Consider the following 13,794-nt stretch of genomic DNA (forward strand, 5'->3'; position numbering starts at 1 on the left):
TCATTAACTATTTTTTTTTAATTTCGTAAGTTTTAGTTTCATATTTCAGATGAAGTTGAAGTCAACCCTTTTTTACCGTTTATTCTGAAATATGTGGACCTGTTTTAAAAAGGTTCTAGTACCAATTATCCTTGGGTACCAAGGACCTCTTTTATCTACCTTTTCACAGTACAGGTGGCATCAGACTGCTGGGTTTCAACTCAACATATTAGCTCCTTTCCATTCTTGTTCATCTCCTTTTTCTTTTTCGTTCCTTTTTTTCACTTTCTAAACCTTGGTTCACCCTTCTTTTATTACTGCTGCTTTACAGCCTATAGCCCCCTCTTTTTCTTTACCTTTTTATTTCTTTTTTTTTTTCTTTACCTTTTTAATGTTCTTTTGCTTCTTTGCCAGTATCCTCATCTTGAGACTTATCCACTATCTGCCTGGCCTTGCCTTACTATCTCTTCTTAATCTCCTCATCTGGTATTATCATTGCTTTCTGCTTTAGGTTTTTCCCTCTTTTACTCTGTTTTTTTTTTTTTTTTAAATCTCAATTTTTTTTCTAATTTTGAATTTTTGTTTTATTCTTTCTTCTGAATGCTTACTTTTTACACCTGTTCACTCATGGTGAGAAAGTAGATATACCCTAGAACCTCTATGTGCTGAAGAAACTTTTATTAAGATCATGAGTGAGATATGGTCTAAACACTTGTTCTCAAAGGAAGCCTTTCTTTCTATTTTGTCCAGCCTAGCCATGTAGTACACCAGGCCAGTTTATCTGGGCAGTTTCTTCTGTAAACCTCTGTAGGCTGGTGTACTTAATTTCTGTCTCTCCTTTGACTGCCAAAGGTCCTTGTACTAATCAGTGGGTATACGCTAATGAAATTTGATTATGTATTTAAATATTGTAGTTTTGCCATAGTAAAAATCCTAAACTTGGGATTTTTTGAAACAAAAATTGTGGGGAGGTCTTGGGGGGAAAAATCAATTCTTATAGTGGGTCACTTTCTACTTCAGAAATTTAAGAAATATTTTAGGAATTAGGCCTGATGTACAATTCTGTATTAATTTATAACACTGGTTTTGTTGGAGTAAGGTTAGGTTTAATCTAAATGTGAAGAGAAAATAAATAAATAAATAAATGTGGAGAGAAAAAATTTTAGAGCAAGTTACAGATCCTCTCTAAAGATAAATCTCTTAAATGTTTAAAACTAGGCTAAAATTAATACGTGCTATGTGTGATAGGAACATTGTAGTTGGAAAATGGATGACTAATAGATTTTCTCAGTTTTAATGCCTCTGACTAGAGTATAAATGTGAATGTTGTTCATTCTCCCAAATTGGTACATTTCCCTTTCATATCTTTTTGTGTGGGTAAAAGGTAACTCAGAATATATTTTTTAATTCTTATAAAAACAGAATCTTCATAAATCAGAGTTTTAGTAATCTCATGTCTATGATTTGGTGAAAAGTTAAACAAAAATAAGCACTTTGGAAAAATGTCTGTCTTCATATCCTCATTAGGAAACTTCTCTTTAATTTTGTAGTCAAATCAGAAAATTAATGCCCGTTGGACCACAGAGGAGCAGCTTCTAGCAGTGCAAGGTATATTAAAGATAAGCAGTTATTGTTGTTAATTATTTAACTTGTCATGAAAGGTGACTACCATAGTTCTTCCCTTCCTTTAGAAATGGATCAAGAAAGGGCTCTTGTGTTTACCACAAAGTCCTGATAACCAGGAATTCTGTTTTGTTCTTGTGGATGTGACTTTACTGAGCTTATATGCATTTTGGGTCCTGTACCGCATGTAGCACATTCTCAGCCTTAACAATGATGGTGATGATAAGCTTGAACAAGTCATATGGTCTCTGTGCCTTTGCTTCAGTTTTCCTGCAGTTGGGTTCATTCTTACTATATTAGTCATTGATAACTCATCATTAAAAGCGTAAACTATTATATGTTTCTGGTTTTTCTAATTACTCTGTATAATAGTGTTTCTCTATTTGATAAATGTCAGGTACTGAAAATATTAATGATATACTTAATTTTCAGTGTATCGTAACTTAAGAGATATGCCACTGAATGCTTAGAAAGCCGACTTTAAAACATATATAGAGAGAGAGTTAAAAGATACATTAAAATATATATATAGCATTTTAAACGTACTATTTATAAGAATGCTTTGTTAAATTATATGGGAGAGCACTTTTTGTATTATGAATCCCATGGGCAAATCAGTAGCATTATTAAATTGGATTTTTCCCATGTTTGAATTACTTAAGGAAGGACAAACTGTATATTTTTTATTCAGTGTTGTAGTTTTTTGTTTTTTGTTTCTTTTTTGTTCAAGATAAACTTCTGTAGGACTGATTGTGTAATTATAAATTTGGTCTCCAATTTGGTTTTTTGTGGTTGAACCCTCTTTGTGTTGAATACTAATAGCTTTTTTTTATCTAGGTTAACTACTATAAGAGAAACAAAACATATAAGTATACTTTAAAAAATATTTCTAAGTATTCAAACACAGAAAACATATTTTACTCAAAAAGGTTGTGCAGGTATCATTTGGATGTGAGAGTAATGTAATTAAAGATTGGTTAATAGATGACTCTGCAGTTTGGACTAGAGTAAGTAAGAATTACCCTGCCAGTGTGATTAGAAAATGTCACAGGAGGGTGCCATCGGGATGATGTCAGCCTTCTCTTTGGCCTGTACAGCACAAGACAGTCATTTTATAAACAGAATAAACACTTGATCCTATGGAGACAGAGTGCTGTATGTGCATGGAGCACATCTATAGTTGGGGAACTAAGTTTCTAAATGAGTCAGAACAAAGTTTAATTAGTGTATAATGTTCAATAATAGCTATGTTTAAATTAGAAACTGTTTAAAATTTAGATTTAAAAATGAGTAGGAAAAAAAAATGGGTAGGAGCGCCTGGCTGGCCTACTCCATAGAGCATGCTGCTAGATCTCAGGGTCATGAGTGCAAGCTCTGTGTTACTTAAAAAACAAACAAAGAAACCTAGTATTTTCAGAGGCTGCTTCCTATTGATTTAGATCTATGACTTATAGCTCTAATGTAGTTATTTGAGGAGACATTGCTTTTGTTGATGTAAAGCCTGTGTTTCTATCCATCTTAGCGTGTATGTGTGTTTGTGGGTAGCCCATAGATTAACCCTGATTTCCGGTATTTCAGTTGCTTAAAGGTTAGTATATAAATCTTGTACTCTACTATAAGAAAATATCCCAGTGAAAGGATTTTCTGGAGAGACTTGTGAGGAAAATCTGGGCTAATGTTTCTAGAGGATTCAAGATTTGATATTGTTCTGCAGTACTACCATGGAATCTTATGGCTGGATCAAATATGTAGAGCTGCATTCAAGAGAATGAGCAATGGCAAGATTTACATGTATAGTTTGAGCTGTATATGTGGATATTATCTCAGTTTATAAATATTAAAAGAATTTGTATATAATCAAACATTTCATCTCTGCTGAGATATTCAGTATTATGTTCTTATACACATTTAAAAAGTAATTCCTAAATAAATTACACTAATGCAGCAATTTGTACAAAAATATACATGTTCTTAGGATTTTGAAGCCACTTTCTTAATATGTTAATGTCTTTATCTTAACTCTAGGGAATTTTTGTTTCACTTTGAGTTTTTAAGGCTTTTTTGGGGGGAAATGGTTCATTATATAAAAGAAAACAATATAGAGCTCTTTGTGTCCAAAATAGTTACCTTAGGGAAAACAAAAAGTGCCATTTTTGCTAATGAGCCCACATGTTCATATAATGCTCAGAAGTGTGTCTTATAAACAGTGTAATCCTATAGTAATGTCACCTGTACCTGAATCTCTGTGGTTAAGGTACATAACCACAGGTTTTATTTTAACATGTAGTTTGCTGTCCATAAGTACCCATCTTAGTGGGCAATTGTTTTGTTTTTCTTCTTTTTAATCTTCATGTTTGATAAACCTTTATATATTATTATGACTTTCAGGTTTACAAAATATAAATCATTTGTTTTGATATTAACATTTTAGTTTTATTTTATAGCTATTTTATAGCATTTTATATTTAAGACATTTTAGTTTTATTTTATAGCTATTTTATAGCATTTTATATTTAAGACATTTTGTGTATATTCTGATTTGACACTCATTTATTAAATGCCTTTTTAAATCTTGCTCATAGTTGACTATTAGAGTGACCTGGAGAGAGAAACTCTATAGTGTCATAGTGAGACTTATAATTCTACTATTAAATAAACTTTTTTGTTGTAACTTTTAAAACCACATACATATATTAGGATTATTTCCTAGGGCTTAAATATATATTTCCCACTTTTTCCCCATCTACTCACATTGTTGTTAACTAAATACTACCATTTAAATAATAACTATTTAAATAAATAAATAATATTTATTTATATAATGAATAAGTAAATAAATATTAAGCTATTTTTCCTTCTTTCTCCCCTAATTGGAAGGGCAGGGAGTCCTGCTCAGACCAAACAAGAATGTCTGTTTATAATTGTTAATGTTAGCTCTAGGTATGTTATAACTTCATTAACATTCTTCAAGAGTCCCCAGATAGGTTATTATTATAAGTGTGGCTAATTTAAACCTCTAAAAAGTACTTGTTAAGAATGTATTTCTATACTTTCTATAATCTGTTTTAGTCTTTTAAGTTTCTGAGTTTTCTTTCTTTTTTTTTCTCTCTTTCTATCTTTTCTTTCTTTTAATATTTTATTTATTCATGAGAGACACAGCGGAAGGGACAGAGACATAGGCAGAGAGAAAGGCAGGCTCCCTGCAAGGAGCCCAATGTGGGACTCGATCCCAGGACCCCAGGATCACACCCTGAGCCAAAGGCAGATGCTCAGCCACTGAGCCACCCAGGTGCCCCAAGTATCTGAGTTTTCTATTACAACAAACTAGTTAACAGATTAATTATAGTCTTCACAGTTCGTGTTAGTGGAAATATCCCTATTTATAGCTTGTTTCATATATATATAAATGATTTTTTCTAATCTGTAGTGCTCTTAGAAGTTATCCTAAAATCAGTCTTGATATTCATATGATAAACATTTCTTATTTAGCAAGAATTAAGAAAGGAACTAGATTTGGGTGTATTTTTTTCATGTAAAATGAAACGATTTTTAACTGTTTTCAAAAAATAATAATACATTTAAATGATAGGACAAAACATTGACTCTTTAAAGTATAGAAGGGCAGAACCTAGTATATACAGTATTTATTTTAGGCCTTCCCTTAAATGTATTCATTTCATAATCATTAGTGCTAAAAAAATAATATACTCCTCAACCAAAATGTTAGTGCTATTTTGGGGTAAACAACAAGAAACTTTCCCAGTTTTATCAGGATATCAGCTTTAATTTTTAGGTTTTTTTCCCCCCCTTTTCATATTACCTGTCTTCTTTTTTTTTTTTTTTTTTTTTTTTTAAGATTTTTATTTATTCATAGAAACACAGAGAGAGAATGAGAGGCAGAGACAGGCAGAGGGAGAAGCAGGCTCTATGCAGGGAGCCCAACATGGGACTTGATCCCGGGTCTCCAGGATCATGCCCTGGGCTGCAGGCGGCGCTAAACCGCTGCGCCACCGGGGCTGCCCATATTACCTGTCTTCTTATAAAACAGGAAATGATGGAACTATGTTCACGTCAGTTATGCTTTCACAGTTAAATGTTAGCTTCTCTTCCTGTAGTTTATACATTTTATTTGTTTTTAGGTTGTAAGCCTCGAAATTTTCTTCTAATTTTATCTTGTACATTTAAAAAAAAAAAAAAGAATGTTTCTTAAAGGAGGAGAGAATGGTTTTGGTGCTTGATTAAAACAGCGATTGTAACCCAGTACGTGAATAATCAAAAGGAAAGGGAGATCAGGAGATTCATATTTTTTCATCTAAAAGACACTCATTTGCTTTAGAGAGTTTCTTCTATTATAACAGGTATCACAAGAATGGAAACCCAAAAGTATAATTGTCAGCCCTCTGATGCACTTGCTTCAAATAATTAATGATTCAAAATTTCCAGCATCTTTGTGATGGGATTTAACTTAAAACAAGGATGATGGGAACACAAGACTCAGAAGAGAAAGGCTAGATATTAGAAAGAGAATTGATTCTGACTTTTAGACCTCACCTAGATAGATGCACCATTCACTGTCCCACTGCTGTTGGTATCTTTTCTTTACTATGAATTCTTGAAGAGATTTATAGGTGGTAGAAAGAAATGCATGTTGCCAAATGGTTTGAGTTTAAAATTAATATTTTATTGATAGGAAAGAACCACATCCCTGGGATTTCTAGATATCACTATGTTCTTATTTCAGAAATAGGTTTCCTGGTTATACTAAGTACATGCTCACTTAAGAAATATTGTTATAAGAAGCAAGAAATAATACCACCACCACCCCCAAACACACACAAGTTGTACTACCTGGAAGCAGCTTGCTACTCTTAACGTTTTGACTTTTTTGGTAGCCCAAGATCAGATTTTAAAAATAACATTTTAAATATACCAAAAGCAGATTCATGATATCCCTTCTATCTCAGGAGGGATAGAGGAGGGGAGAGCCTATAATTCTATGTCCACAGTTGAGAAACACTACACTACAAATGCCCCTGAAGTTACAGTGTTACTAGCCAAATCTTTAAAAATATGAATATATGTTTTTTTGTGGGGCAGAGTGAAGAATACTGTTTGGAGAATGTGGGCTTTTATAAAATGTGACGAGAGTTATACTTTTATATTACTTTCCAAGCAAAACTGTAAAAGTGTATGTTAAAGATTATAAGGTATCATCTGCCAGCATAGGAAGCCAGGTTGTTTCACTGCAACTTTCGAAATTTGACTGAAAACACTTTTTTTTCTCTTCCTGGGAAATTTACAATATACCTGTTCCAGGATTTTCTAAAATTTTATTCTAGTAACCTTTAAAAACTGACCTTTGGCCCTAAAGGTGAGAAGTTTAATTTAAAACCATGGTTCAGATGGACCTAATCCTTTTACATCTTCAGGAAGAGAGATTTAGTCACGATTTAATTCCCATGCTGATAAAGCAATCGGATGGCCTTACTTATTATAAAATTGTGAAAAAAGAATGGACCACCCTTCTTCTAGGTACAAATTGGAACTAAAGTGGCTCTGATACCTTGGGAAGTTAAAGTTCATTGCTCTGCATTGCTACACCTGCTAGGTTTTCTTCCAGAAGCCTAGCTGAGGATTCTTCTGAAGGAGTTGCCCTAGTAAATCTTAAGTTGGTGTTTCATTAGAATTTAACTAGTTATTAGCCACAGTATGGACTTAAGAATTCCACCTACTAACCAAAATATGCTATTGAACCAGTTTCATGGGAAGTGTGAAGGTGGTAAAGAAGTTAGCTATATGTGACTCTTGTGCTGTGGGGGAGAAAAATCAGTCCTATTTCCTGAGCACCCTATGTACCCAGCATTATATTTCATAGGACAGTACTTTCCAACCTTTCTCACATCATGGTATACAGAAAAAAAAATTAATGAAATTTGTCACAACACTCTGGGGCAAATGGATGAGGCTGCTGTTGTCCAGAGAGGACTGCCAAGGAGCTCTAGTTATTCCAGTCTCTGCCCAGCCATCCTGCAAGTTGAGGGCATTAATATTCCTGAAGGCCCATTTGTTCTCAGGACATGAGTGGGATCCTCAATCAGACTATAAAAGTCTGCAGTATGGTCTGAGCCTTAAGATTTTGTAAAGTAGTTTATATGAAACTGGCATACATGAGTTAATAATAAACATATCTGGGTGACTTAGAACCTAGGCGACTTGGAAAAAGTCCTTGACATCCAAAGTATCTGGGAAAACTAAGGCTTCTATAGGAAGTAGTTTTGGTTTGTGGGTCTATAATTCTGGAAGTACAACAATGTTGGTGACAAGGTAAAGTCCATTGAGTAAGGGAAAATAAAACAAGATCCAAAAAAAGGAGGACAGTTGTAAAATGGAATGTACATGGGGATAACTTCCTGGTGGATTTTGGAATATATTTTGCTAAACAAATGGGTATTCTGAGGATTGTAATATCTTCATACTTGGAAGTCAGAGTTAGTCTTAATGTGACTTCTTGCTACAATACAGAAAAATTATCTTAGATTTATTTAAAGTTTTCATTTCCAAACTCATATATTCAGTAGCTTTGGTCATTTCTAGAGTATAAATTAAATATCTCTTGTAAAAATTAGTACATCGATAGAACACTGTGTCTGATTTCATTCAAATTAGGAGTTGTTTTTCAGTACAGCAATGTCAAACGAGTTGTTATTTTCCAAAGTATAAATGATAGAGAAGTACTTGAATATATAGCAATAATTCCTAATATTAAATAACCTTAGATTTTTATTGCCCAATAAACCCTCACTGTAACCTAGTCACCCTTAGGATAGATATACTCAGTTACAGAGTTTGAACTGGAAATAAACTCATGGATTTAAAGAGAACTTATGTTGCTAAATACTATAAATAATGTTAAGTGTCATAATTTATTGGCATACATATCTTTCCCTTTGAGAACAGAGCAAGTGAGCAGTTTACAAACCTCAAACTCCGTATTAAAAATCATTATAGCTTAATAATGTCAAACCTCCTGCTCAAAATGCTCTTTAAGGTAGAGGACTTCCCATAAAGTCAAGCCTACCTAGTTGAATATAAGCAAAAGATACTCACAGTCAAGTTCTCTATAAAATAAAGGCAGAAATTAAAAACAAGAATTTTGTCATGATGGTGCTTTAAGGTGATTGGATAAATGATACCAATAGGGATCTGTAAGAATGTATCTAGCATTTCTCCTGAAGTGTTAACATAGCCTTATATTATTGTCTCATCTGTGATTGTATACATGTTGAATTTATTTAAATTCCCATGATTCTGGTTGCTTAGGTTACAATATGGACTTTACTATCATAAGTATCATTTTTTTCTCCTTTGTCATCTCTGTAATGAGTTACTGTTTTCTGATATTTTAAACAGTAGTTATCAAGTTGTCAAATCAAAAATTTTGATAGCTTTTATATTTTGAGTTAAGCGCATCTTTCTAGAATGAGCCAGTGAACGTCCTTTTAGAATTCCCTTAAGAACACCTTATTATCTATCTGATTATATAAAGTCATTCCAAATCCTGTAGTATGAATAACTGTCTCAAGTTCATAAATCAAATCTTTCACTACAGTAAAGTTTCCATTACAAACTGTTAGGTTCTCAACTGAATGCACAGTCCTTCTTAAATTTAAGGTAGTGATGAGCACAAGTACTCTACACAGTAGTCACTACTGTAACCCTATTCTTTAGGCTACAAAGTACAGCTAGGAATCTTCCTCATACGCAGTCTGGGGACTATTAGATAAGTTGAAATCCAACCAACTCTGAAAAATAGCTTCCCCTTTTTTTGCCCATCACATGATGATTCTTTTTTGTGTTTAAATTCTTATCTCATTTCTGTTCATTGGTACCCTGGTGAGATTAGGCAAGTAATCCTGTTGAAGCTGGTATTACAACCAAAATTATAATGCTTTTCTTAATGGGGGAACTCTTAAGACTACTCACTCAGTCCATTGAGGGGATAAAAGAGATGGCTCATTCCCATCCAGTTTTGTTTACAAACGGTGTTGCTCAAATTTAGGTGACTGGCTACTAGGGAAATAAATGAATGTGGAATTGAGGATGGAACAAAGAATTCAATGCTTTACAATAAATGGACTGTATTTGAGAGTTCAAGAGAGGATTGGAGAAAATAACTGAGTATGTAAAAAATGGTAAGTTTCTGATTGTTCAGTTGAAGGCAAGTGGCTGGCTCGCTGAAATGACATAATTGATAGTTTTCATCTGTGACCCTGATATCTTAGTCTCTCTCTCAGAATTGAGACATGAGCAGAGTTAATGAGAAAGGATTTTCATTGCTGGTATCTTTTGTGTGTGCATGATGTTTAGTACACACAGCTCTCCTTATTGATCCTTCACAGGTGTATTATTTACTTTGCTTTCCAGGTGTCCGCAAATATGGTAAAGATTTTCAAGCTATTGCAGATGTAATTGGCAACAAGACTGTTGGCCAAGTGAAGAACTTCTTTGTAAACTACAGGCGTCGGTTTAACTTAGAGGAGGTATTGCAGGAGTGGGAAGCAGAACAAGGAACCCAGGCTTCTAATGGTGATGCTTCTACTTTAGGGGAGGAGACAAAAAGTGCTTCTAATGTGCCATCAGGGAAGAGCACTGATGAAGAAGAGGAGGTGTGTTTGTGTATGGAATTTGAGCTAATATGAGTTGAGGAATCATCATTTTGTGTGGTGTGTTCTGTAAGGTTAATCTGTCAGAGGACTAGCTAAATGAGCATGAAAGGTTGACAATACACTTACCCAGTGGTGCCCCTCTGGTGGTGACTCCTAAGTCCTAATGACATGCTAAGTTCTGATCCTAGAAGAATGGAGAGTGTATTGTTCTTTCATAGTCTTATTTTTATTTCCAGTGTTAAGCTGTTTACTAATAAAGATGCCTGTTTGGTAGCTTCGTTGCTTTTTCGGTTTTTGGTTTTTTGTTTTGTTTTGTTTAAAATAAAAGAAGCTTGTGCTTCCAAAAAACACTGGTGTTATGTTTTTGTTTTGTTTTGATTTGTTTTGTTTTTCCTGTGACAGCCCAAACTATATTGTATTAAGTTCGTTAGGAACTCTCATCTCATACATGTATTTTTGTTTCCTCACCTCTAGGCACAGACCCCACAGGCTCCTCGGACTCTGGGTCCATCACCTCCTGCCCCATCATCCACTCCAACACCAACAGCCCCCATTGCCACTCTGAACCAGCCTCCACCACTTCTTCGTCCAACACTGCCTGCTGCCCCTGCTCTTCACCGGCAGCCTCCTCCACTCCAGCAGCAGGCTCGGTTCATCCAGCCCCGGCCAACTTTAAATCAGCCTCCACCACCTCTCATTCGCCCTGCTAATTCTATGCCACCCCGTCTAAACCCAAGACCAGTGTTGTCCACGGTTGGTGGTCAACAGCCACCGTCACTTATTGGAATTCAGACAGATTCACAGTCCTCACTGCACTAAAATTAAATTGGACAGATCTACAGTAACTCTTCACCCCATCATTATACCAATGCTCATCAGACTGATGCAAAAGAGGAGAGAGCAATCCCTCCTAGATACTGAGGCTGCGAACTAGTTCTGTGGCAGTGGGCTAGCATAAGTGGATGTCTAGGAAATTTTTTGGTTCATACAACCGAACTAAATGTTAATACAACAAAAAGCCTATAGTTAGCCTCCTTTCTAGAGTATACGTTCAGTGACATGATCTCATAAAAGGAAAAAAAAGACTAAGTATTCTATATACCAAGGTTTTTTTGTTTTGTTTTTACTGTATTTATTTTATTGAGATTCTTTATATTTCTGCCTCTTCATAGTCAAGACTCTTAGTACAGAAATACTGACTTAGGAATTGTGAAAACTCCTTAAGTTTCTTAAGGATGTTTGACTTTTTTCTTTCTTCCTTAATTTAATTTTTAACATTTTCCTATGTTAGGAGTGCAAGAATAAATAGCCTGCATTTCAGATTTTGACATATGTTCATTTAATGCATATTTAAGAAATTATAGTACATATCCCTTTTTTCAAAAAAAAATCTTGCTTTTTTTTCTAAAGGAATTTTTAATATATTCCTTTAAAAGAAAGCAATTTAATCAATTGCAAAGCAATTATATGAAACCACAAAGAATGTACTGAACCTACTAACCCTTTAACATACACTTTAGGGTCCTAGTGCAAAGTCCTTGCTTAAAGGTCATTGACCCGTCATCTATCAGTAATAAGAGAATTGGAATAATAATTTTACATACAAATGAGAACTTAATTTGTTGAAGTACAATGTCTTTAAGTTCCTTGAAAATGGAGTTAATTTTGATTTTTTTTTTTTTAAATGTTTCTAAATGCTATCTGCTTTTAACTAGTAGTTGCCTATATTTGGGGACTTTAGAAGAGAATTATATTTTGTCAGTTACGTGAAGATAGTGGTTATGGAAGCATTTATTTACAATACCCTTTTTGTGTTTAGGTTCTGACTTAAAATTGCCCTCATACTTATATGGTCTACATTTAATATAAAGGATGTTTTCTTGATAAATCTCTATTGTACTATTTGGATACATTTGTGTATTCCTTGCAGCCGACCTGTGCTTGTGGGTTTGGTTTAGGGTTAAATCATCAGCATTATTTCATAAAATAAATTTAAGAATTTGTTCTGTGTTATCTAAAGATGTATCAGTATATTGTCACAGTTGTGCTGTTAACTTAAAATGCTCAGACCCTCTTTTTATAAAGAAGCAAAAACATTTCAAGTCTTAATTGACACATAAATCATTAAGCACCTACAAATAATATTTTATAAGTAATAGTATTTCAACAACGTGTTACTAATATTTTTGATACAGTGATTTCATATTGGAATCCTGACTTGTGGAAAGGGACAGATCACTTAGATTACTAGTGGAACTTAAGGCTAAATGTTTGCACATTTATATTCTCATCATATTTAGAACTATGTCACGAAATAGTCAACACCTAAGGCCCTTGATTTATGTTTTTGAGAAGTCATATATTCCCAGTGTTGGAAAAATAGTCCCTCCTATTGGCTCTAAAGCCTTAAGGAGCTATTCGATTTTAAATTCATTGATTAGTTTTAATTTTCAAGTTTAGATCACTTCTCATATGGACCTTAAGTTCTGGCACAAACTTCCTCCAGGGTGTGTCTTTTCTTTCTCACTGGATCATCTTAAATAGTTCCTACCCCTGGATTGTAACTAGATAAAAATCTGATTTAAAATTCTTAATATTCAGGAATTTATACTTATTTTTACTTTAAAAGCCACGGGGGGGGGGGGCAGTTATATATCTTAAAAAGAAAGTATCTAAAGCATTTTTTTACAGTACTTAGATTGTCTTGCATATGTGCATACTATATGGCTTTTATTGTCTTGTCTCTTGTCAGTAGACCAGTATACAATGTGTGGGACATGTCAGTCAAGTTGGTCAGCACCAGCATCTGTCCAGCTGTTAAGTATATTATGATTCACTTAAAAATCTGTTCTATCCCAGCCATGGGCCAAGATGCTGTATCTGAGGGATGTGCTGTGATTTGATTTACGTACACTAGAGCACACAGTAGAAAAATCTGAGCTTCATTAGTAATATGACACATGTATATAGTGAGATGTCTTATTGTGTGCTTTGCATATTTTGTAAATATTTTGCACGTCATTAATTTTCTTTTTTGTTTAAGCAGTGTTTGGCCTGGAAGAGTGATATGCTTGCTGCTTAATCAAAGGATTAAAGAGTTAAAGATGTCTATGTCTTCTATTTTTATATAATTTCATGTTGTATGAAGAATTTAGGACCTCTTCACTGTGAAATTCTAAATATTGATTTTTTATAAGAAAGCAAAATCTAGAAATATTTTAATGACCATTTCATAATGTCAAGGTTATCATTTTTGAAAAATCTACACCCAACTATTTTTCATTACATAACTAAAAATAAATCACACTGTTGATACGCCTGGTAATATTAATGAAAAGATATTTTTTCTATATTCTCTAATTCCAGTGTGTAATATGGATGGAGGTAAAGGTAAGTTTGGATCAGTACTTTTCCTCAATAATTCTACAGCTGAGTAAAATAAAATGTAGAATAAAGATGAATGGAAACTTCTGTCTTAATATAGGCCAACATTCTTTTTAGAAATAGATGTAGGAAATAAGCAAAA

The 13,794-nt window shown here is 33.8% G+C and overlaps 1 protein-coding gene across 5 annotated transcripts in view; it reads left to right on the plus strand.

Moving 5' to 3' along the window:
- RCOR3 (REST corepressor 3) overlaps positions 1–13,593 on the plus strand; it is a 53,480-nt gene extending 39,887 nt beyond the window's left edge. For 4 of the 5 annotated variants that reach the window (XM_038542065.1, XM_038542064.1, XM_038542067.1 and 1 more), the window contains 3 exons: positions 1,530–1,587; positions 10,027–10,268; positions 10,743–13,593. In XM_038542065.1, coding sequence (XP_038397993.1) covers positions 1,530–1,587; positions 10,027–10,268; positions 10,743–11,087 — 645 coding nt within the window. In that variant the 3' untranslated portion in view covers positions 11,088–13,593. The remainder of the gene's footprint in view (positions 1–1,529; positions 1,588–10,026; positions 10,269–10,742) is intronic. The other variant, XM_038542066.1, reaches the window with a different exon arrangement.
- Positions 13,594–13,794: the final 201 nt, after the last annotated feature.

This window comes from Canis lupus, chromosome 7 (genome assembly GCF_011100685.1).
Source record: "Canis lupus familiaris isolate Mischka breed German Shepherd chromosome 7, alternate assembly UU_Cfam_GSD_1.0, whole genome shotgun sequence".
In the NCBI taxonomy this organism is placed as follows: Eukaryota; Metazoa; Chordata; class Mammalia; order Carnivora; family Canidae; genus Canis; species Canis lupus.